At 36.5% G+C, this 25,233-nt stretch overlaps 3 protein-coding genes and 1 non-coding gene across 4 annotated transcripts; 3 read left to right on the top strand and 1 right to left on the bottom strand.

Moving 5' to 3' along the window:
- Positions 1-8,330: 8,330 nt before the first annotated feature.
- On the top strand, positions 8,331-9,450 carry LOC126835806 (granzyme A-like). Its single transcript, XM_050568631.1, has 4 exons — positions 8,331-8,605; positions 8,648-8,771; positions 8,843-9,036; positions 9,126-9,450. The coding sequence occupies exons 1-4, from the start codon at positions 8,331-8,333 to the stop codon at positions 9,448-9,450; spliced, it is 918 nt and encodes a 305-aa protein (XP_050424588.1).
- Positions 9,451-11,377: 1,927 nt separating this feature from the next.
- Positions 11,378-11,498, top strand: LOC126836279 (U4atac minor spliceosomal RNA). Its single transcript, XR_007685303.1, has one exon. It is a non-coding gene; the product is annotated as a U4atac minor spliceosomal RNA (small nuclear RNA).
- A 1,502-nt stretch (positions 11,499-13,000) lies between these two features.
- LOC126835579 (uncharacterized) lies at positions 13,001-14,835 on the bottom strand. The gene is made up of 2 exons (XM_050568252.1): positions 14,423-14,835; positions 13,001-14,123 (listed from the first exon to the last, which is right to left on the bottom strand). Exons 1-2 carry the CDS (start codon positions 14,771-14,773, stop codon positions 13,764-13,766), a joined length of 711 nt encoding a protein of 236 aa, XP_050424209.1. The 5' UTR covers positions 14,774-14,835; the 3' UTR covers positions 13,001-13,763.
- A 1,816-nt stretch (positions 14,836-16,651) lies between these two features.
- On the top strand, positions 16,652-21,229 carry LOC126835486 (uncharacterized). Its single transcript, XM_050568113.1, has 6 exons — positions 16,652-16,876; positions 17,798-17,912; positions 19,478-19,711; positions 19,805-19,905; positions 19,966-20,027; positions 20,442-21,229. The coding sequence occupies exons 1-6, from the start codon at positions 16,835-16,837 to the stop codon at positions 20,617-20,619; spliced, it is 732 nt and encodes a 243-aa protein (XP_050424070.1). The 5' UTR covers positions 16,652-16,834; the 3' UTR covers positions 20,620-21,229.
- Positions 21,230-25,233: the final 4,004 nt, after the last annotated feature.

Raw genomic sequence — 25,233 nt, 5'->3', positions numbered from 1 at the left:
AATTTATCTTGTATTTAGACGGCAAGCAAACTTGTCTTTAAAACGTTCGGAATAGGCTATTTTTTACAAAAAAATGCATTAAAAATTAAAAGTACATTATAAATTGTTCATTTTCTTATCAGTATATCACAACACTCGTTAATTATGATTTTATAAAAAAAATAGTAGGGTTTTATTCGATTTTTAATGAAGTTAAACTTTTTTTCTAAAAGTACTTTTTAATGACGATTACAGATCTATAATGTTGAATTAGTTAATCTAGACAACTCAAATAACAAACTGTTAAAATTTTAGGAAAAAAATCCAACCCGAAAGTGCGTTGTCGACAGATATAGGAATTTCATAGACAAACATACAAACACATAGGCAAACTACTAAGTTGTGCTATATTCGATAAAGGTACCAATAGTCTTACTTCCATCCCGAGATTTGAAGAAAAAAAATGTCCAGATAAACTGTGATTCCTCTTTGTTGGAGGAATTTAAAAAGTAAACAACTCAGCAGTAAAATCAAGTAATGTATGAACTAGCACAGTCTAAAAGAGATTTCATCGCGATCATACACTTTGATGAGAATCTGCGGATATTAACTAATGTGAATCTGCGAATAGAAAAAATCCAGTACAATACGAGTATAAACCATCATAGATCAAACTAAGTATATTCCAACATACCAGTGTAATAATAGAAAACACTGCCAATTTTAAAAAAAAAATTTTGTAAGTAAATGAGTGTAAAATTGTTAAATTATTATTTTATTAACAATATATGAGCCGAGTGAAGACAAAATCAAAGAACTTAATTATTCGTCCAAGGAAAACGGGTAAGTATTTTTTTTTTATACATACTTGACAGTTAAAAACATCACAAGTCAATTATAAGTAATAATATCTGTACCGAGAACTTATCTATGATTGCGCAAACGTGGTTATAAGATTGACATAGTCATCCATCGCAAATCGAATGGCTGTGAGACGTATGAACGCACTGCTTTTATTTTTTATGGGTCCATTTTGCGTAAACTCGTAGGACACATCGATTTCAATTAAATAATTATAAACAGACATTTGAATTTTGGCAATCAATGCCAAGTCAACGGCCGTCAACGTGTTAGGGATAGGGTTTTCAATGCGTTTACTGATTTGTTCTATCGAAACCTCCAATAATTCCACTGATAAGTCCTTATTGTAGGAATTTGAAATCTTAGCGATCCACTTTCGAATGGGTTTCATAATCGGTGGATCGTCATCGGCTCTCGATCCGAATCGGTTGCTATCTGGCGTCATCAGATGGTCAATGTAAATCCGCAAGTAACGGTATAGATGACCGTAAAATGTAGTAGCTATCGTTAAGCTTTTGAGAGTGGAATACCGTTGAAGAGTGTCGTGTTCGCCAATATCGTACATCAACTGGTCGTGAATGGATTTCACCGGTATTTTGACGCCACCCCATAACCATTTTACATTGGCGTTGTGGTCTAAAAACTTGAACGGGTTTGTAGCAGCGTTCATGTACCGACCTATGGGGATATGGTGATGGGAAAATACCGCGGACACGTTTAAATAAGAGGTTATCACTTGGAGATCGGTAGTTAAGGTTATAAGATTGCTTTCGGCTTGACCTTTGTACGTAGTTGCGTCCTTGATTATGAAATTACCGATGTAATTCCAATTCATTGGACAGTTGTCTTTGTAGTAGCCCAACAAACCCCTCTGAATGTAAGCGTTTATCACCTGCATTCTGGTAAAATTCTCGTGACCGTATTGTTTGTAAGCCCTATTCAGTGATTTCGAATATTTCATTCGCATGGTTAGCCAACTCAGCAGTTCTGCAACTCGTCTCAGAACTTCTTGGTCCTTGAGTGGCGGCCACGGAGGTTTTTCCAACTCTCGAAGCTTAAAGGCCAAAATAGCCGTCACCGAACTAAGCCGCCATACGGGTGGTTTTACCAACAACCACCAGTGTTGCCAATGAACGTTTGTCCACGGGTTAGAAAAAATCTTCGCCTTTCCCTGACGTTCGGTGAAGCGTTCGTGCCAGAGTACTTCAAATGAAACTAACCATGCGCCTATTGCAAAAGTGGAAGAACAATACACGCAACGCCGCAAGAAATTCGCACACGAATCCAATATCCTTTGGTCTGGTTCAGGCTTGTCACATTCTTCCCGTCCTAAATTTAAAATGTCGATGAACAACTGATCGTCCAACTTTAAATTGTTGAAATGTCTGTCTAAAAATAATGGACTAATGATGAGATTGCACGCCAAAAAATCGTTTATAGTTCCCACGAACGGCCACCATGACATCGCACAAATTACAGCAAACCAATTCATCACGAATGCCACGGCAAATTTTGAACACTACGTTGAAAAGTCGGTGTGTATAATAGAAACATAAAATCTGTATGCTTATTTTTGTTTTCACACAAGTGTTCATTTGGAAACAACATGTTGTTTACACGCACGGTAGGTTTTGAACAATATTATTATACACACCAAATCTTTATGATATTACATTTTTAAAGCTGACTACCGGAGGGCAAAATATGTTATCGTATTTTGTTTTAATTAAATACTATTTATTTAAAATGTACAATAACATTATTTATTCACAATTACATATAATAATGAATCCGCTATTGACATCAAAAAAAGAATAACCCTAGCCAAACAAACATTCATGAAGAAATACAGTTAAATAACTAGCAAACACTTGAACATCGAAACTAAGAAAAAAAATCATTGAAACATTTGTATGGAGTGTGTTGTTATATGTATGTAAAACCTGGACCACCAGGTAAAGCGAAATGGACAGTTTAGAAGCAATGGAAATGTGGATCTGGAGAAAAATAAACAAAACATCATAGGTAGGAAGGAAATCAAATGAGCAAGTATTAAAAGATGCAAGAGAAAAAAAGGATATAATAAGACACATATAAAAAAGGAAAACGAAATTAATAGGATACTTATACAGACATAACACATTTGTAAGGAATATCTGCGAGGGAAAGATCTTGGGGAAAAGATCTAGAGTACGCCCAAGAACATCATACTTCCAAGAACTCAAACATCTCATGGATGTCACATCCTATTCAAAGCTAAGAAACATGGCAAACGACAAAGACATGCGGCCATCACGACAAGCACAGCCTTTAGATGATGAATGATAATTTAAAATATAGACTGGTCGATGACAAGTTTTGAAGAACTATTTTTTAAGTTATTAAGGTTTAATATTTACTACGGGAGGAAAGGGGAAGTGTGGTATTATTTTTATCTGCTCGAATGTAAAACTGTGAATAGAAAAAATACAGCACAATACTAGTATAAACCATCATAGATCAAACCAAGTATATTCAAACATACCAGTGTAATAATAGAAAACACTGCCAATTTATGAAATCATATTTTGTAAGTAAAAGAGTGTAAAATTGTTAAATTATTATTTTATTAATAATATAAACGTCAGGGTGAAAACAAAATCATAAAACTTAATTATTCGTCCAAAGAAAGAGGATAGCTATTTATTATTATACATACTTGACAGTTAAAAACATCACAAGTCAATTATTAGTGATAATATCAGTACCGAGAACTTATCTATGGTTGCGCAAACGTGGTTATAAGATTGACATAGTCATCCATCGCAAATCGAATGGCTGTGAGACGTATGAACGCACTGCTTTTCTTATTTATGGGTCCAGTTTGAGGAAACTCGTAGGACGTTTCGATTACAATTAAATAATTGTGAGCAGTCATTTGGATTTTAGCAATCAATGCCAAGTCAACGGCCGTCAACGTGTTAGGGATAGGGTTTTCAATGCGTTTACTGATTGCTTCTATCGAAACCTCCAATAATTCCACTGATAAGTCCTTATTGTAGGATTTTGAAATCTTAGCGATCCACTTTCGAATGGGTTTCATAATCGGTGGATCGTCATCTGCTCTGGATCCGAATCGGTTGCTATCTGGCGTCATCAGGTGGTCAATGTAAATCCGCAAGTAACGGTATAGATGACCGTAAAATGTAGTAGCTATCGTTAAGCTTTTGAGAGTGGAATACTGTTTAAGAGTGTCGTGTTCGCCAATATCGTACGTCAACTGGTCGTGAATGGTTTTCACCGGTATTTTGACGCCACCCCATAACCATTTTACATTGGCGTTGTGGTCCAAAAACTTGAACGGGTTTGTAATAGCGTTCTTGTACCGAGCTGCGGGTTTATGGTGTTCGGCGAATACCGCGGACACGTTTAAATTAATTATTATCTCATGGAGACTGGTGGAGTAGATTGTAAGATTGCTTTCGGCCTGACGTTTGTACGTAGTCGCGTCCGCGTTCTTGAAATTCTCAATGGGATTCCAATTTAGTGGACAGTTGTCTTTGTAGTAGCCCATCAAAACGCTCTGAACGGAAGCGAATATCGCCTGCATCCTGGTGAAATTCTCGTGACCGTATTGTTTGTAACCCCTATTAAGTGATTTCGAATATTTCATTCGCATGGGTAGCCAACTCAGCAGTTCTGCAACTCGGCTCAGAACTTCTTGGTCCTTGAGTGGCAACCACGGAGGTTTTTCCAACTCTCGAAGCATAAACGCACAAAAAACCGACAACGAACCGAGCTGCCACACGTGCGTTTTTACCAACAACCACCAGTGTTGCCAGTGAACGTTTGTCCACGGGTATGTAAGAATCTCCGTCATTCCCTGTCGCTTGGTGAAACGTTCGTGCAAGAGTACTTCGAATGATACTATCCACGCCCGTATTGCAGAAGTGGAAGAACAGTACACGCAACGCCGTAAGAATTTCGCACACAAATCTAATGTCGTTTGGTCCGGTTCAAGCTTGTCACATTCGTCCCGTCCTAAATTTAAAATGTCGACGAACGTCAGTTCGTTCAATTGAAAACCACTGAAATGTCTGTGTAAAAATAATGGACTCCTGATGAGATTGCACGCCAAATAACCGTTTATAGTTCCCACGAACGGCCACCACGACATCACACAAATTACAGCAAACCAATTCATCACGAATGCCACGGCAAATTTTGAACACTACGTCGAAAAGTCGGTGCGCATAATAGAGACATAAAATCTGTGAGTTTATATTTTTGTTTCCACACAAGTGTTCATTTTGAAACAACATGTTGTTTACTCACGCGGTAGGGTTTAAACATTATTACTATACATACACACCAAATCCTTATGATATTCAGTTTGTATTCAAATAACGCAGTTTTGTTAAAACTGTGTTTTTTTCAAGATTATATTAACTATTTGTATGCGTCTGGTTTTGGCGAGCCGTTACGACCATCTTACCGTTCACAGTTTAAGCGATTTTCAATTGACTAAGATCAAGTACAAGATCAGCATTTTGTAGATCTTAGACTGATAATAAATTATAATTTTTCTATTCGAAAGAAAGAAATCATCAATATTGTTAATTCGAGACCAGATAAATGGTTAACTTAAAAAAACTTATAGAGGGCCATAGATTTAGCTTTTACTTTGTTGTATATAGAGTGGGGGGAAAATAAAAAGACTAAAACATTATTAACAGATTTTTTCAAGCAAAAACAGTAGGTTTGTCTAAACTACACTTTGAAATATTATAACATTTTTGAAATGAGGGTTCTCCAAATGAATTTATTAGTCCGTTGCCTACGCTATTCGATTCGGGCACACCCTGTATACCTCCGGCGATCAATATAGTTGTTTGGGTCAAGGCTTTTTGTCCACCGACGATGGAAATAGTCATGAAAAAGTAAGCACAGTCTGAATATCGATTTTACAACCGTGCCAAAATTGTACTTGAACTTAATCGTTTATACGGTAAAAAAAAAAATCAACATTTTTTATAACGTGTAGGTTTGTGTATCAATTACCTAAAAGCGTATTAGCATTGATTGTATGCTGTACAATAAATACTTAATGGTTTCAGCTAACTATCTAGCGGTCTACATTACTAATTGTAACATGCTTTTTTTTTTTCCTCTTCGAAGCAAACCTCAGAAGATGTTAAATGTTCAATAATGTGTTTTTCGTGACTGAGCGATTGAAGTTCTTGTTAAGTCAAGTGAAGTTAGGCTCGCATGCGGTAAAAAAAAAAAAAGGAAAACCGAACATTGCCAAGCCAATCTCACGAAAACGGCCACACATTAATGTTTTTTATTATTGATCTTAATAAATACACATTATATAGGTTTTTTTTGTTAGTATGTTTCTACTACGTTTCTTATTGTATACAAAATATTACTAAAATGTTGCCATTGAGTCCAAAATATTTTAATAGCATTTAGCAAATCATGTTTTTTCGTACGAATTAGTTGTCTGAAAAAATACCATTTTTATGATTTTTTTATATTTTTTAGTTTATCTGTAAGCTTGTAGATAGCGCGACCCATTCCGATGAAATGCACTCGAGGGTTAAATACTATTTAAATAATATTAAAACCTATTTTGTCAAAATCGTTATTAAACCAGTGTAATTTAAACTATTTTCACAACTAATATTTTAAAAACTCAATTCTGAGCATTATTACTAACTAAATTTTGAATTCATAAATATATAAGTGGTCAATAAGAGCCACACAACACGAATATCATTAAAAATAAAAATATTTAATTTTAAAACCTTATTTCGTCAAGAGAATTGTGTTATTAACGTATTTTGATTCCCTGCTAAAATGTACTGCGAGGAAAAAACTATTAAAGTTCTATATTATTTTAACATTTTTTATCTTTTAAAAGTATTATACTTAGAATACCGGTAATATTTTATAATAGTTTCAATACTACCGACATATGTTAACAACCTATTAAAAAAGTCTAATATAGCAAAATGTAGCATTGACATTCCAATAAACATTTAATGGCTGTATCGATAACAACAATTTGAAAACGTTTAAAAGTATTATTTTTTTTCAAAGTTTACTTTTTTTACCGTCTAAAATTAGAACCACGAAACTATGCTAACGCATTAGAGTAGGTAATTATTTTTTAAATTTTCTATAGGTGTGTGTTTTTTTTAAGTATAGGCGATAACGGTACTGCATTTTTGTTTGTCATGTCTCAAGTCGTCGACACTCTAGCTTTGTTTTATTTTGAACATGACTTCCTAAAACAAAAATCGCGTCGCCAACTAAAACAGTGAACGTGTCCGCTTTTGAACTATGCTAACATTACTGCGGTCAAAAAATCACAAGTTTATTTCGGAAGTAGTCATTTTTCCAAAATGTTGTATTCATAATATTATGCTGTTGGTTAAAAACAACCTTTAGGCGGTTTTGAAATGGGCGCAGTGTGATCTACTATTTTTTTACTAGGTTTGTTACTGTGTGTATGACATTAAAATATAATAATATATTATTTACCCAAGTTCGAGTTGGGTTTAAATGCGCCGACCGTGATAACCAGATACCTAGTTGGTCGTTGACCTGTTTAATTGACAAAGTGCAGGATATGCAGACAGGAAACAACGTTAAATTACCATTGGAGTACCGTACACGGGTTTTTTTTTTTTTACAATGAATTACACCAAACAAAGAAATTATACATCAGTGATCGGGTTACTAATTGATGTGTGTAAGACCACGTTTTATTCCACCTGTCCGGCGTGTATAACATGGTTTTATCTATTTTCCAAATGACAATTTCAATTGTAATGTTTTCACTATTAGCATGTTTAACAGTCCACACGAGTTGTTCTTTCCATTTACTAATCGACTCCAAAATAAGTTACCTTTATCAATATTACTCTGTTAATAATCATAATAGCGCACTCAGTAAACCATTGTTCAATCAGCGTATTTCTTATTAGTTTAATTTTAATTTGATCAACATAAACACGACCCCTTTGGTATTAATTTAACTGTTCATTACAAAGTACTCTAGTTCACAACTACAAGAAGAGTCAGAGACAAATAAACCTGTAAGATTGTTACCCGAGTACAAGATATGCTCTATTAGCGATGCTGGGCACAATGCTAGGTTACAAAGAGCTCCACGAATCTTGGGTCTCTAATTTAGCTGGGTTTGAAGTGAAGATGTACACCACAATTTGTTAGTTTTTTTTAATTTTTGAATGAACCTCAGAGTAGAGTAATAGGTCATGGCAATTCGACGATTGGGGGCCCGACGAGGTAAAATTATCGTCAACGCATTGTTGTATAAGTTGAGAAGTTGTTTGTTTCTGACCTACAAACTGAACACTCGTCTATCCGTTTGTTTTTATGTTTACTACCGAATCGACGTGGTTACGGCCGGGAGTGTTTGACGGTAGGTTGCTGTTTACCGAGCGGACAAATAAAATTCACACCGAGAAGAGACTATAGGCATGAGACGAAATTTCCTAGTCGTGTTGTTCACACTGATCCGGGCGATATGGGCCGGACCGGACCTGGCGGACTCCAAGAGGGAGCTGGTCTCCAGCGGCGTGCCGTTCGACCCCGTCGACTATCCGTTCGTGGTGGGACTGAGGATCAAGACCAGCCTGTTGTCTACTAGCATTTGCACCGGTACCCTGGTCACGTCCACGTTCGTGCTGACAGCAGCCCATTGCACGCACCGTAGAGCGCCGTCCAGCATCAAAGTAAACGGCAGACGGGGCCGGTGAGGTGATTTTTTAAATCTGTTTCAAACAACTGTCCGCAGACAAACGCAGGTGCACCAGGGAAGCCCCAGCTCGTCGCTGAACTCCTTCCGGGCGGTCCGCACCATTTACCATCACACCCGGTACAACCCCAGAACCATGGAAGCCGACATCAGCGTGTTGCAAGTAAAAGCCAGTGTAGTTTTTACCCGATTGTCTCTCACGGCCGCCGCCTGCTTCCGGTTGCCGTTTTATAGATAGTCGGCCCGTTCAAAGACGTGCACCGGTTCGTCACGCTGTCCGGACATCCGGGCGACTTCGACAACGACACGGAGCTGCGGTGTGACGTGCTAGGGTTCGGGGCCACCGAGAACGGCGAAGCCGGCAGTTTAGGGTACAGGGGCAAAGCTTGGGTTACGTACGGCCCGAATGCGTGCATGGCTTCGGAAGGGTAATAACGTAGTGGCTAACAATCACTGCGGCGTCGTGTGTGTTCTTCTGCGGTCACGGGTTGCCCCATCGTGTTCGCTTTGTTCGCAGACACAACATACCGTTGACGTGGCCCGAGTATCTGTGCTCGAAGCCGGACGTCCAAATGATATGCCCGGGAGACAGCGGGGGCCCGCTGCTCTGCCGCGGGTTCCAGTTCGGCATCGCCAGCCACGGGTACGACTACACCAACCTGGACGGGCCGGTCGAGTGCGGCAACCCCAACGTCCAGACCCGACACCTGTTCGTCTATCCCTACAGGGAATGGATCCAGACCATCATTGCCAGCGGGTGGCCGTGCCACAGCGCCTTTGTGCTGCCCAAAGCGATAGCGCTGTACGTCGCCGGCCTCGTGTTGCGATTGTTACAGACGTGACAAAACAAAACGCGGGATGTGATTCGATGCTCTTTTAACCACAATACAACACAACCGATCGACGATTTCCTTGTGTTGTCTTTGGTCCGGCGGTGTGAAATTCGACAACCCTTTACCGGGGGACAAGTCGTAGAGAGAGAGCTTAGGTTAGGTTCGGTACACTAGCAACTTGTGAAAACTAACCTAACCTAACCTAACCTAACCTAACCTAACCTAACCTAACCTAACCTAACCTAACCTAACCTAACCTGACCTAACCTAACCTGACCTAACCTAACCTAACCTAACTGGAGGAAGGCGGTGTAAAAAAAAGGACACACAATGATGATGTTTATTTTCAAGTACTGGATTTCAATGAAATTATACCCTTCGTTCGAGCTTTGGCTACACACACAATTCTCTCTTTGCACATCAACAGAGAATGTGAAACAGCTAAAATTTAACTATTCTTCCCCACAGCCGTCGTCGTCCTCGACTCGGCACCGGTATCTCTGGAAAAAAAAAACCTATATTGTTTAGTGTTCAACGCATACACATAGTAGGTAGGTAGTATAAAAGTGACTACAGCGCAGGTTTTACGAGCCCACTTTGGCCGTAAAACGAACCGAGCAAACAACACAAAAAGTTTACCGCCTCGAATAAAAAACTCCACACACACACACACTATACATATATAATATAGGCGACGGTTAAAAAATAAAATTCACCCAACGGCAGACTTTTAAATGCCGCCTTAAAGTGCGCACAATGGGAATTGCTGAGCAGTTTTTTTTTTTTTTTGTATTATATTATTATACTGTACAGGCGAATTGGCAAACTTATTGGCAAACGAGCTGGGGATGGAAAAAATAAAACACTTTTACTATATACTGGAACACGCACGGCCGACAGACAGATTGAAGTCCAAGAAAACATATTTATTTGTTATTTTTTGAATAAACCGAGTACAAGTTTCAACGCGGAGCTTAAGGTATTATTGTTCTTACAAAAATAGGTTTATTATATTTACGTCTGGACTTCGAGTGGCAAGTTTATGGATCACAAATCGCACCACCATTGTCCGTGTTTATGTATAATTAACTAGATGCAATGCATTCCGTTGAATAATATTTGTTTGTTGTCTTCAGAAAAAATAACAGCGCTAAGCGTTACACCTGTGACAATTTATACAGAAACGATGGTTTTTTTTAATAATAAAGTATGTTTGCGTGGCGTCATCTAGCGACGTACTTGGTCGGTTATCTTGGGAAAACGAAAGTGATATCAAAAAAAAAAAGGTTTACTTATCGATTTTTTCAAAAAAAAAACAAAAAACAAAAAGCTCTACTTATACTTTGTATCATATTGATAATGTTTTCTAGCCGGCATTTTTGGTAGTACTCAAACCACAAGACAAGCGGTGGACATAATATATTGTCTGCCTGAATTGACGACACGGTCAAAAATGATTGCAACATCTTCTTAAGTGTTGCCTATAGAAAACTCCTTAAAAAACGGACAGGGTTAATAATATACTTGTCAGGAGTAGGGGGTGTACGCCATATATACGCCGCTGTATTGCAAGTTGCATACACTGAACTCCTGGTAACTCTGCAAGTGCACTCGGCATTGGTTTGCGGAATTAATTTCGTCGAATTCGGCCAATTCGACTGGTCACCGTTGCCGGTAGATGGCGCGCAACGGACGTGCCACCGCAAACCGGGTCGGACCCGCGTGCCGCCGTCGGGTTTGCCGCGCCGTCGCGCCGCCTACGCGCCGTCGTCCGTGCCGGTGCCGCGGCCGCTTCCGGCCGGCGACGGGCGGTCCGGCCGCGGCCGCGGCCGTCCGCTTCGGCGGGACGCCCGCGACGGTGCCGCCGGCGGCGTCGCTGGGCGGCCCGGCCGGCGGCCGCCGTCTATTTGTACGGGTCGGCCGCCGGCTGGCCGGCCACATCCTTGATCTAGGGGAGCGGCGCGTTCTGTGATCGTATAGTGAGCCCGCGCTGCTGACACCCGTATGATGAATCACCCGTGCCCGGCGCCCAGGCGTCGAGCACAATTTTTGGACGTCCCTTTACTTCACAAGGGACCACTAAAGCCTAGACACTGTGTACAGGGTGATTCATTTAACAATGGGCCATTGTAGTTTTTCTTTAAAGAGAACAACTAGTTTATATTGTTTTACAAGCTATGTTCGAATTTTTATCTTTATTTTTTTTTTTTTCCACAGCTCTTATCAACAGTTTTAAAACGTAACCGATAAAGTACATAATATTAAAATGTAATTATCCAAAACTGGTTATCGGCCAATACAGATTTTCAGCAAATTAATGTCGATTATAAAAGTTAAATATTTATGCTACCGTTTAAGTTGATAGAGCTGTGGAAAATATTAAATTAGGTAAATTTTTAGTCATTACAACATACCTAACGGGGTTTTAACCGGTCAATATAAAAACGAATTTAAATCAAATATTATTCTGTACTAATAATAATTGGGTTAATATATTTGTTTAAATTTTTTTGAATAAGTATTAAAAATTAAAAGTACAAATTATTTTCCTGTGTAAATAGCACACAAATTTGAATTTATACTACGAAATAATCGTTTTTATTTCAGTTTGATTTTCATTTAATTATTTGAAAATAAAATGATAATTAATAAAGCAATAATTATAATATATTGTATTTTAAAAACACCCTTCAATATTTTTTTCTGTATTTTTGATTTACTTGATGTACAAAAAAAATAAAAATTATTTTTCCAAATTTAGCAAAAAAAATAGTAGGTATGATATTTTAAATGTTTAAAGATAAATTGTATTTTTTAGATTCGACTTTATTGTTAAAAAAGTTTTATTTTACTCGTGAAGTCATACCTAGATTTAATGGTCTTACATTTAATGTACAATATAGTATACATTTTTTTTTCAACTATGAAATTAAATTTATTAAATCTTTACTTAACAATAATACAAATTGACTCTGTGAGCTATTATACAACGTGGTGCAATGGATTTTTTTTTAACATCTTGGACGAACGGTCCGAGTTCTAACCTCAGACACCGAATAAAATTATTGTTATTTTTTTTTTCACATTTTATTCCCCAAAACTGAACCGAGTTATACTACTGTAATACTATACTCGGTTAGCCGTTGATTATATTATTTTTCAACTATAAAATAACATTTTGCAAACGAGTAATAGCACATTAAAACTATTATTATTGCCATAAATACAACACCTTCGACTCGGCCTCGTATAGAGTATATATTCCCAAAACCATAGACCTGAATTTTCACCTATGGGCGCCCTTGTAAGTACATAATCTACAGTTTCAATGAAATCGGATAACCCAAGCTTGGTGTTGTTTTTGTTCACAATCCGAGTGCACACTTTGAATGTACACATTTTGTTGTTGTTTTTCGATTTTGCAAACAAATATCTACTCTAGTTATTGTTGTATATTTTTTTCTGCACAAGAAACTTTTTCTAGGTTATCCAAGTAAAATAACTAGTAAACGTTAAAAACAAAACACCATATTTACATTTGTAGCACATTTTATTTTTTTATTGAAATACACTCAACTCGGTAATAAAATATAATATGCACCTGGAACTTAATAAATATTCGTGAAATAACTTACAAATGTATACTTTAATAAGCCTTGTTCTACGTTGAACAATCACATTAAAAAAAAAAAAATCTGAGTACACATAACTCGATATAATATAGTCTTAATGGGTAAAAAATCCAAATTCTCAAAACTGTGTTTGAATTTGTAGGTTATACCTATTATTTATCTGTAATTGATTCGGTCTAAAGTTCAAAATGAGTACATGTTTAATAAACATAATGAAATTGAACGAATTGGATTGATTAAAATCGCAAACATTCGAATTTCGCTCAACTGTGCAATTTTATAAAAGAAAACATAATTTTTGATTTTTTATCATTCAACAAGCAACAGCTGAAAATCTAACCAACGCTATTTATAATCATAATTATATCGTATCAGTGTGTTTAGTGACATTTATGTGTCGGTTAATTATTCTCGATTTAAGCGCAGTCAATATACTCCTACGGGGAAAAAACGTCACACATAAATCAAACGTTTTGTAAATTAGAAAGCTTTAAATGTCATGTTTTTTTCGTTTTATCGTCCCACTCGATGCGGAAATTACTGATTTTTACACTGTACAAAAAAAAAAAAAAAAAATAGCTGTAAAATATGTAATGCTAAAAAACGTTAACAAATGTGTAGTATCTACTCTGAAACAGATACGATTCAATAACCATTTCTGAACACAACAATATGCTCTGGGATCGGAAGTCATTTTGGACGGACCTCGCGTAGCTTGTCGATGTACATCCCTTCGATCTCGTACATAAATACCTGTCGTTCGAGTTCCGGTAGTTTCCTTATCTTTTTCGCCAACATTCTGCCGAAAAGATCGTACTCGTCTTCGTCTTGTCTGTCACCGGCTCTTTTGGCGATTACATCCTTCAGCATGTCAAACGCTTCCTTCGTCCGATTTCCGGCCCCTTCAAGCGCGCGAGGGTTACCCCGACGTCGAACCGTTGGATTCGGCAGCGAAGGCGTTGAGGAGTTTGGTCGTTCAGCAACTATTGTACTCTCTGTTGGCGTGTCCCCAGTTACCACACTTTGGCTTTCTTCGCAAGTTACAAAAAACTAAACAAAAAAAAAAGATACAGTCTACTTTTAAAGCCAGCCCCCGACGGCTACAATTGTCGCAATAGAAATAAATCGGTATATATAACGCCGTTATCATTAATCTCTTATCTCTAATCTCTTATCTTAATCTCTTATCATTAATCTCTTATCATTAATCTCTTATCTTAATCTCTTATCTCTTATCAGATAACAGCGTGACGGCGTTTATGCAAAGACGCGGAAATGTCAACAATTACAAACGAGTATCTATTTGGATTTTAGATATTTTCATTCATTGCAAGTATGTATGTACTTACCGTATCGTCTCGAGCGCTCGCGGTCGTCTGGCATTTGTAAATCGGCGCCAGAAAAGACTCCATGCGTTCGTAAGCGAACCATATCGGTGTGTAAACATCATTGGCATCAGCGCCGGAGTGGATCGAAGCTTTCTTTTTGCGCAAATGGCTCCTGAACGATGCCATGAGCGAGTCTTTCTTTTTCTTCAACTCCGCCGTCGAACATCCCAGTTGTCCGGCCAATCTGGCCCACGCGTGGTTGATTTTCTTTTTGTCCTTGTGCAACGAATGCACGGGGTCCCATATGACCGGTTCGTTTTGGTACAACTCCAAAAACTTTAAAGTAAACTCGTTGGTCCACTCGCACGTCATGTCGACAAAGTTACCCGCGCGGAGACGGCGACGAATGTTCGAGAATTCGCTCGGCCGGCCTCGTGTCTTGATTGACTCGGGCGCAAAAAAACCACCTCCAGACCGAGCGAAGGCGAGGCGACACGAGGCGGCGCGAGCACATCTAGTTCACTCTCGCGGTGTCTCAGTTCAGTTGCTTTTCCCCCGACAGCTGATAATATGCGCACTTACATGCAGAAATGTGTTCATTTAAAAACCGTCGTTGACAAAGCCCAAAAAACGCCAAGAACTGGTTTGGAGTAATCCCTTAAAGTATAGGGAATACATATTTTGAGTGTCCTAGAGAGGTATGAGTGATATATTTACACAATCTGACTCAAGTGCACAGCTAAACTACAAATTGTCCATTTTATTCGTCAATCATAATTTTCCTTAACCCGATGTTATATTATATGTTTGAAATTTGATCCAAAAAAAAAACATCAACAATATAATTTATGAAAAGTAAAACTACAATTAACGTAAAAATAAACTAGTCGGTAAAATAACTGTCGGTTTGCGATTCTGATTTTTTTATCCAAATTAACACATTTGGTAATATTATTTTAAAAACAACTCGATTTTGGCACGAAATCGATTACCGTTGCAGTAAATTGGTTATTATGTTTATAATTTAAATAAAAACTAACAGAATTGTCAAGTGTCTAGCAAATCTATTATACTAAACAAAATAATAATATGTCCTAGCCAAAAAATAACAGTGCATTCAATTTCTCGTTGAATTCTATCGTTTTGAAATTATTAGGAAATTTATAATTATTTTTAAACGATTTTTTAAAAAATATTTAGTTTTTTTAATAAAATAAAATATTTCTAATACAATTCTAAAAGAAAATATTTTTTAAAAAATGAATGTGGTGAGAAGCAAAAGGGAAAAGGGGATTTTTATACAATTTTACATATTATGAAATAAAAAATTGTATTTTAAATATTGTCCCTGTAGGCTGTGTTGATTATTTTCCTTGGACATCTTGTTCGAAAATCGATTAAAAGTTACGAATTAGTTGATAAATGTTTTATTAACAAGTATTAATATGTTTATCAAATAACGTTTTTTCTATGCTTTTGGTGTTTTCGTTACTTAACTTAGTAGAAAATACACATGTAATCTCTGAGCCAAATAATATATTTCAAGTGTTACCGTTATAGTTTAAAGTATTAAGGTAAAAATATTTTTGAAATTTCAGCATAAATTCACTTTGTCGTTTTTTTTTACAGATTATTAATATTTTTTTTGCAAAGAGTGCCAGGACTAGGTAAATCGTTTAGGAATTTTTTTTTCTTTGTTCACACGGATTACGTTATACCTATAAATAGATTTGAGACCCGAAATGTGTCACAAACAGTCAGGTAAACAATGCTAGGTGGTTGTGAAATCGGATTGACATTCATGCTAAATACGGACCGATGACCAACCGTTACCGAACGCGGTAAGCGGTTACCATTTTTGGCGGCAAATTCAAACCGAAACGCATAATTATTATCGCAACAATTATTGGCGTTTGGCGAGACAAACGATTATGTATTATTATTTTACCTTTTTGATAATATTTAATAGGTATGTTTTTTACGATTTTCGCACCGCCCACGCGAACCTCAACCTTCGGGTTCGGACGTGGTTTTTTTTACATTTTTATTATGTTTATGGCGTGGCAGATGACGTGCGGAAGTGAATACCAGTAGATGTACCAATGTAGGTATGTGTTATTTTAAGGGGAACAATTTTTTTTTTTGCACACAAACCGTATGTAATATGCGGTTGGTCGAGAAACGAAAACAACAGCAAAATACAATATATATATATATATATAAATAATAATATTATGCGTGGACGTAAGCCAGAGACGGTACTCTTGAAATAGATAGATGCTGATCCGTTTGACGGTGTTTATTCGCGTTCTAACCTTCAACGGCCGTGTAGCTGTACTTGCGACCAGGTAAAAGTGTCTTGTTCGTCGTTCGTGTCGATAACTGTCTCGAAAATCCCCAAGGAATAATAATTATTACTGCCCTGAAAAGGAAATGGCCAAAACCACAGAACAAGCGGGATACGAACTCGTCCAGGTAAACGATTTTTGACATTTTTTATTTCTGATAAAAAAACAACGTACACGGGTAAAATGAATTGTACTCACATTAGCTTCGGGTAAACTAACCTAACCCAATTTGGATACACTACGTGCCTAACAACTACAGCCGCCTCGACCTTTGAGGGCTCAGGAACATTTGTACACAGAAACCCACCCCCTATACGAGGGGCTACCTCCTCTATTTAATTACTTCTGTTTATCGAGTTCGGTGACATTGTAAGCAAAAAACTGGGTGAATTTATAATAGAAACCTTTTAATTTAGAATATGGTAATATTATATTAAACGTTTCATTAAAACACAAATTTGGTTAGATTTTTTGTGTATGAAAATGACTACAATACTAATTACATTTACCCAATTGGTTTACCTTCCATTCATAATTTACACATATTTGATGTTGAAAATAACCTTATTGAAAACATAGCAATGTTACACGACCCCAGGCTAATATTTTATCAAACAATAGTAAAAAAAAATGTTTAGTTTTATAATATGACTATGTATTGAATTTAGTAGGTACTTAAACGCTTTTACATTTCCAAAAAAAAAAGGGTTTTTTGATAAAATCCGAATGTTTGTCCCATCGATGATAACATTTTTTTAATGAGAATTTTCTTTAGAATAGAGATGTCATTCTTATTTCAATCGTTCTACAGCTTTTTTGTGGAAGTTTTTGTTAGGTAGTTGTTTCATTGTTTATTAAGTGAAATCTAAAGCAAATCACCATTTTTCCAATACTTTGAGCTGTGAACGCTCTTCCAAATCCTGAATTAACCGTTTTCAACCACTTTTTCCCAATGCTTTTTAGTGTCGTTCTCGTTAGGTAAATTGTTCTGAAATTGATTATCACTGTAATTGTTATCAATGTGATTTTTTTTTTTTGTCGATTCCAGGCATTACTTAAGTTCAACGACGGAGCTTACGGCGGCCGAGAGCGAATGGTACACAAACCGGCGTGGAAGATGTTGTTTTTGATGCTGAAATACTTGAACTGCTATCCGGAATTGTGTAAGCGTGAAATAAATTACAAAATTAATTCCTAGCTAAAAAAATGATGGTATAAAAGTCAAAATAATAACAATATCGTGAAACAGAGTACAGGCCTAACTAGGTACCTCCTGAACGACAAAAAAAAAACAATCAATCAATCAACGGACCCTGTCTCTCTTGGATAATTACAAGTTAGACGTCGTGTAATGTTTAAGATTGTAATTTGTAACGAGGCTTTGTATGTAATCGATAAATCCGACCACTTCGGACGCGTTTGCCCTAATATGTAGCAAAACGGTGCAATGCAAATAACTTGTAATTATTATATGTCAGAGTCTGACATGCACAAAGAGTTACCTTCGAAATGGAATTTTTTTTTCTCCAATCGCATCGCTACCGTTGTATACTTTTGCGGTAAACAAAAGGATCGTCTCGGTTGTTGTTGTTGTTCTTATTACCTATAAGAAGCGTGGGTCTAAGACCACAACAACATTGTGTCGAAATTCGTAGCGCGAAATCGAGTGAATGCAGCGAATGTGGGATTTGCAAACTCGATTAAGATTAATGTAAAAAACACACACGCCCACGTGGAGAAACCACCACAAGTGTCTTCTTATGTGACAGAGTGGGCCGTACCATGTGTGTGTGTGTGTGTAGAGTAGCTCTGGTATTATTACTTAAATATAACAAGTGCAATACAATAATACCTCGGTCGGTGAGAAAACGCGTATATAAAATTATTATCACCGCTGTAGGCAACGAAGGTGTAGATTTAAAAAAAAATATATTATACATGTAACCTCCTCGTTGATGTATTCATAAACGAGTGCACAGATAAACATCGTAACATTTCGAAAAGGCTCTCGGCGTTGGAACACATAAATTATGTAAATCCACCTTAGAAAAGACAAAGAAGAAACTATTGCACTAAACGCTCTTTTATAACACACGCTATAGCTGTTTAAATAGAACTATAGCTCACTTGAACGTCTACTTAGTATTGCACACGAGAGAATGGGTCTTTTTGGATTATGACTTGGGTTTTCTCACTTTTGTCTAACTAGTCGCATTGAGTTGTTTCAACAGTTTGTAGTTGTTTCAATTTAATGTAATGTGCTTTTATTTCGTACAACCCTTAGAGTCAGTGTACTTCAAGCGTGGTGCTTGTAAATTTCGATACAAACAAGGTGTTTCAAGGAGGCTGGCTTTTGTAGACTTGACCAGTTAAGAAAACATCCCCAAAAAATTCAGAGATAGGTACCAACAAATTGCGGTGGGCTCTTTGAAATGTTTGATTGATTGAAATATGTAAACGCTACATTAAACTTACTCAAAGACGGAGACTCCTAGAGTTTCAGGCGACCTATTCATTATACTATAGTCTATTGCTATCAATTATCATTTAGCTATACTACTCAACGCTTGGAAGCCAAATGAAATGTAGACTCCAACCTAGTACCAAGTGCTGTGATAGACCTTGGTACCTCATTGCACGTGACGATTCGTTAGCTCGTTAGACTGCTCAATAAGTTTCCGGAGTACTTGCATGAAGTGACTTTCAATGTATGTTTTTTTTTTTACAGCTTCTCTGCCATACCAGCTGACACCGATTGTACTGCACCTTCCGCCGGGATACCATCAAGTGGTCCTGAAGGATCCTTCGACGTACCGCAAACGCACGCTGGAGTTGTTGCCAATCAAATACGGTTATCGAGAATTTTGGGACAAGCACATCAACCGCTGCCGGGCATTGCCTTACCAGTACTTGTTGTGGGAAGGAGGATTCGTCCTTGTGGTGTTCTGTTTCTACGCCGTGGGTGAGTGTTATTGTAGCGATTGGTCTTTGCACACGGTGCTTAACTGCGCAGTCCAAGCTCTATAAAATACAAAATTAATTACATATTTTTCAGGCGATGACGTTATCCGAGTGGTCAACATAACTATACACTTTTCAAAGAAGGACGTGCACCCCGAACCGCTTTGCTATCAAGACAAACTCATGCTGGAAGAGGTTAGTGCGGTATTCCGAGGCGTGGGGTGTTTATTTTTTTAACCCTAACTTTGTCTACAGCGTTATCCAGTGGACGCGTTCAATTCGGGCTATGCAAAACCTGTGGCGATCAACACGAACAGGTGAGCTACATACTTGGGAATGCACATTTTTCGTCTAGAAGTATTATACGGATATTGCTTTGGGTTTGCCATTGATTTCCTCCAACCCTGCACACAAAAGGGTATCAGTCGATGCTCGTTCGTTAATACGTTTTTATCTAAACGCCTTTTAATATATACTAAGAGGGTAGCTTGTATTTCTTAATGCCACATCCACACCCACACACTAAAGCTCCAAAGTTCCACTAAAATCCTCGTGTACCTAACTGAACTTAACCTTTCCAATGTAACTTTCACTGTGTAAGCCTATTGTCAGGTGTGTAATATTGTGGGGCCGGGGGGTTGTCCTAAGTATTGTTTACCCCCATCGAATGTGCGCCACCGGTCTTTGGGGGTGAGATTGCATGAATTTCAATTGACATTCATGCGTTGCAGGTGGACCATTTTGCGAGAACTCAAGGAAAGCAGCGACAAGAAGGGTAACGAGATGTTCTTATTGTCTTTGGTACCTCTGATGGACGAACTGCCGGATCGAGTGTTGACCGAGACCAGACGCAAAATGTTGCAACTGTTAGAAGAAGCCGTGAGCTGGAAGAGGCATTGCAGGACTTGAGGTGTGACAATCGGCTGATGATATTTGATTTATTTTTTTTACTTATACCTTTCTTACGTGATTATCTGTCGTATTGTTTATTTAATCTTTGTATAATATTTATTCTATTGTGTTATGTGTATTTGTGTCTACCTGTATATAATGTCATCGTCTGAATAATAATTGTAGTCGAGACTTCGGTCGAGATTAAAAAACTTGGCGATCCGTAAGCCTTTAAATTTTACTACTTTTTCTCTACTCGTTTATTGTAGGTAAATTTAAAGGGTAATGCTTTCCTTGCATACTTACTGTTTGTGATCATAGGATTAGTATAAATAATTATATAATATTATTTTATTAAAAAAATGTTCAAGCCTTAAATTATCCCATTTCTTATTGTTTCACCGCATGGTTGTATAGTGTAAAATAATATACAATTTTACTCAGGTTGAACATATTTTTATAAAAAGAAACATTTTAATTAGTCAGTGAAGTAAACAATATTAATTACACTTATGACTGTACAATGAGTTCTTGCCATGTATGTACAGGGTCAGAATCAATTTAACATAATACATTTTTGTTTTTTATAAATAAATGTTATTTTGCAGCTTTCGTTATTTTTTTTTAATTGTTTTTAGTTTTCAATGCAATATTTTAAAATTTCCAAAACGATTGGACAACATTTTCAGTTGCACGTTTTCAATTTAAAAAGTTAATAAAATACAAACGTTGTTTATTTTGTTGTATGTTGTCGGTAGGTAAAACAGAGTAATAATGTACAAATTGCATTTTATTTTAAAGTATTTTAAAAACAAAAACATTTGGTAATTGCGGTAAACTGGTCGCCTGGTGGATTTATACTTCTTTTCTTTTACTTTAGACCAGACATTTTACACCAGAGACCTTATTATGCTGAAATGCTTATTTGATTTCGATCAAGTGCAAACACTTATCGGATCACTACAATGGAAGTGAAACGTGAATTGAATAAATTTAATGCCAATAATCATACATACTAAAAAATATACAGCCGTCAGACTGGACTCTCTCAACCGGTTTCTATTAAATTGTTACAGTTTTTTAATTTAAAATTGCTCGTGTGACTGATGTATTTGACCGACCATCCGGACGTTAAGGTCAAAGCTGTTAACGATGGTCGTTATTCCTGCGGTGCTGTTATGTAAACGAATATTTTAATCATCATTTGAATACAATTTTATTTTTTTTTTGTTCAACTACAGCCACATAGGTCGTACCGACATTTTTTCTATATTATTAGTACATTGTGTAGTTGTAGTTATTTTTGTTGTACACACACACTATTAGTAGCCACGAGGCAGAGGTGTTCAATGAACTGTATTTTTCACACGAACGATTGATCAATAAATGTCAATTAAATCATCATTAACACTTAATACTTTGTCGTATCATCTGCACAGTTTCACATAGCAGACCTGACAACCTGCCTCCACCACTATGGCAGCTTATGTATGAATAAACTCTGATTTATATTGCTGATATACTAAAATTTTGAAAAAATGACATATGTAAATTAAAGTTTGATTTTAAAGTTTTCGTTTCATCAATTTTTAACTCCAATAAACTTAACAAATTATTTATATTTAAAAAACTAATTAGGTATTCTATATTTATGGAGCTCATTTTAAACGTGTACACCGTTGCCGGCAGGCAGTGCATAAAAAACACATTTTTGCAATAGATGTTTCCTGCAGACTAGACAATAATAATATTATAAAAAAACACGTTTTATGGTCGATAAAAAAAAAACTACTACAGACTAACATTGTGTGCTATGCTTTCGGTAGTAATGATAATTATTTCAGTACAGAGTTTGGACGGATATGCGTTTTATGGCCAATTACTGCATTGCATTGTTTTGCACCGTGGTGCTCTGTACACAACACCAGAACAAGCTGCATCAGAAGAAAGACAATATAAATAATTATAATAATCTTTTTTTTTTCTATACATATTGTTAAACAGTTATTTGCGACTATTTACAGTTACAAAAATTGGTTACTAATAAAAAAAAAAAACTTACCAAACCCGTTAAATTTGGCCCATTAACTTGTACGTGTAGTGTAGAGCCTGTCAAGTGTAGCTATCAAGTTACTTTTGCATAAAACGAAACAAAAGTTACTTAAAAATAATATGTTCATATTATGAAAAAAAATTGGCAAAACGAGGAAAAATAACGCTGTCGGTTTCTCAGTATGTAATTTTTGCAAAAAGATTTCCCATGCATTTGCTCCCATTTTGGGAAATTGTCTTTAAAAAATATCTGACATTTTGTGCCAAAAAACACATATTTAAGAATAGTTTTTTTTAGGTTATAGCTGATGGATTATTTGATCAATAGAATACAATTCCAATAATTCCAATAATACGATTATAAATTAACGAGTTAAATGATAAATTTATGTAAATGATGATTTAACTAAAAAAAAAAAAAAACACCTGATTACAACCGTTTTTTTCTCAAAAAAAAATATTTAGAAAAAGTAAAAACCACTGCAGACAGTTGTGCAATTGTTTGAGTACACAACTAGATATTTTGTTCTATAACTAATTTGTTTTAAATGGGTACAGGAGGGGTCGATAAAGAAACAAATTCTTCATTAAAAGTGTATACGAAGAGTTGGAACCAGTTCCTTTTATTTCCTGTCAAGTTCGGTCAAAATAACCATTTTTTTTTTTTTAGTTAAGCGTTTCACCCAAAACACTATATTACATATGAGTTGGCAAAAAAATCACCTCGGTCGAATCGATATAGTGTTTTATAAACTAGTAGCTGCTATGAAATATAAAAAAAAAAAACTATAGTATAATTTGTGTATTAAATTAAGGACATGGCGATAATAATTAATACTACTACTAACTATTATCATTATGTCCTTAATTGTACGACCTAACCTGATGGACCTACTTGGGAATATCATATTTCAAAAAAAAAAATACAATGCTCCTTTGTTTTGGGGGTAGGAAGGGGAGGGGAGGGGAGGGTATATGCCTGCAGGTAGTCATAGCGGGCTATCGATTGCAACAATGGGAGCTGACGACATTACTGTCAAAAGGACTCTCGACGTTGCCTTTTTTTCTTTTCTATTTCTTTTTTTTTTTTGGGGAGGGAGGGGGGTGTGAAGAGAGTATTTAGAAACTCTTGATATTCATTCGTTACAGTGTGTGTTCACGGTTTTATCGCAGGTAGTGTGCACACACCTTACTTGAAATTCCTGAGAAATATGGTAATGATGTGTATGTGGTGCAGTACACGTTTGATATTATAAGATAATATATCCCACTAGGCAAAAAAAAAAAAAAAAAAATAAGAAAATTGATAACACTTGTAATAATACCTATTTATTTTCTGTTACATCTCGGGTGGCCACATGATGATCATGATCTAATGTAAATGTATTGTGTAGTGTAACCGCTAGTTGAACTCGCGCTCGAGAAGTGAGATTACATATTATTTTACAACTATCAACTTATACGTTTGAATGTAATAGATAATAAAAATTACAATTCCTTCGACGGAGTGACCCGAGAAAAAAATAAGACAATGCGTTTTTTAATTCACAGCCCTGACCCTGTACAAGAAATGTCATACCTAACAACACAAAAAAACAAACAAATTTAACACCCCTAATGGAAGGGTAGGCAAGGGAAATAAGTATAATTTAATTTCGAGGCGATTACCTAGTACAGGGGCACACAAAATAAATAATTTCTATAGAAATTTCAACTGAATTTTTAATGGTAATGAGTGAACTGTGAACATTTTCATCAATAAACATAACCATATATCATCTAACCCCTTGGGAGAACAGCTTATACCATAATGTGTAATAATTATTAGTTTAGTAATTAGGACTCTTTTTTTGAAAGGTAGTTAAATTATTTTAAGGTCTATCTCAACATCTTAAATATTTTTTTTTCGTCTAAAAACGGATGTTAAGAAATCTAAAGATATAGCGACATTTTCCAGGCAACGTGATATCCGATTTTTTGAATAATTACTTGAAAACAAGTTATGGCTATTTTAAAAAAGTAAAAAATTGTTATTTTAAATGTTAAATATTAGGTTTATTAAAAAAAAAAGGATACGACATTGTCACGAAAATCTTGTCATTTTTCATTTTTGTAAAGGTATTTTTACACTCTAAATTAATCAGAGTGGGTATGTTTTAACGCTGTAAAATTGGGCGCACAAACACTCAGTAAATAGTCGGTATAACACTCTGGATACCGTTAATTTTTCAAAAAAAAGTTATGACCCCTTTTTTAGGGTCGTATTTTCTAATTTTTTTTTTTTATTTCAAAATATAAGTATATTTCTGACTTGAGTATTTAAATTTTCTACAATTGAGGACCGGTTAATTGTAAAAATAGTGACACTTAGTGTGCAAACACAGGAGGCCCGCCCGATAGGAGGACGATGATGAGGATGAAGCGGCTCTGGCGGAGGAGGGAAGTTTTTTTGGAGGTTCCCCAAGGTCGGTAGCGGCGTTGCCGTTCCGCCGCGCCGGCAGGGCGCGCGGCGGCGCGGGGGGCAGTCCGCACAGGCCGCGCCTCCCCGGCGGCGGTTTACGCTTAATCGGCCGCGCCGCC

This window comes from Adelges cooleyi, unplaced genomic scaffold (genome assembly GCF_023614345.1).
Source record: "Adelges cooleyi isolate 19-005CV unplaced genomic scaffold, UGA_ACOO_1.1 ACOO_flye_CR_arks_rails_tigmint_CR_PRNA_23, whole genome shotgun sequence".
NCBI classification, from domain to species: Eukaryota; Metazoa; Arthropoda; class Insecta; order Hemiptera; family Adelgidae; genus Adelges; species Adelges cooleyi.
This window is presented reverse-complemented; position numbering and strand designations above follow the sequence as displayed.

Excerpts from the sequence above, each read along its gene's own strand:
- LOC126835486 (XM_050568113.1), top strand. The coding sequence starts at position 16,835 with ATGGCCAAAACCACAGAACAAGCGGGATACGAACTCGTCCAG. Across the intron at positions 19,712-19,804 it reads GTTCTGTTTCTACGCCGTGG|GCGATGACGTTATCCGAGTG; the intron begins GTGAGTGTTATT and ends CATATTTTTCAG. Across the intron at positions 20,028-20,441 it reads GTGGCGATCAACACGAACAG|GTGGACCATTTTGCGAGAAC; the intron begins GTGAGCTACATA and ends CATGCGTTGCAG.
- LOC126835806 (XM_050568631.1), top strand. The coding sequence starts at position 8,331 with ATGAGACGAAATTTCCTAGTCGTGTTGTTCACACTGATCCGGGCGATA. Across the intron at positions 8,606-8,647 it reads GTAAACGGCAGACGGGGCCG|ACAAACGCAGGTGCACCAGG; the intron begins GTGAGGTGATTT and ends AACTGTCCGCAG. Across the intron at positions 9,037-9,125 it reads GCGTGCATGGCTTCGGAAGG|ACACAACATACCGTTGACGT; the intron begins GTAATAACGTAG and ends CTTTGTTCGCAG.
- LOC126835579 (XM_050568252.1), bottom strand. The coding sequence starts at position 14,773 with ATGACGTGCGAGTGGACCAACGAGTTTACTTTAAAGTTTTTGGAGTTG. Across the intron at positions 14,124-14,422 it reads CGAGCGCTCGAGACGATACG|TTTTTTGTAACTTGCGAAGA; the intron begins GTAAGTACATAC and ends TTTTTTGTTTAG.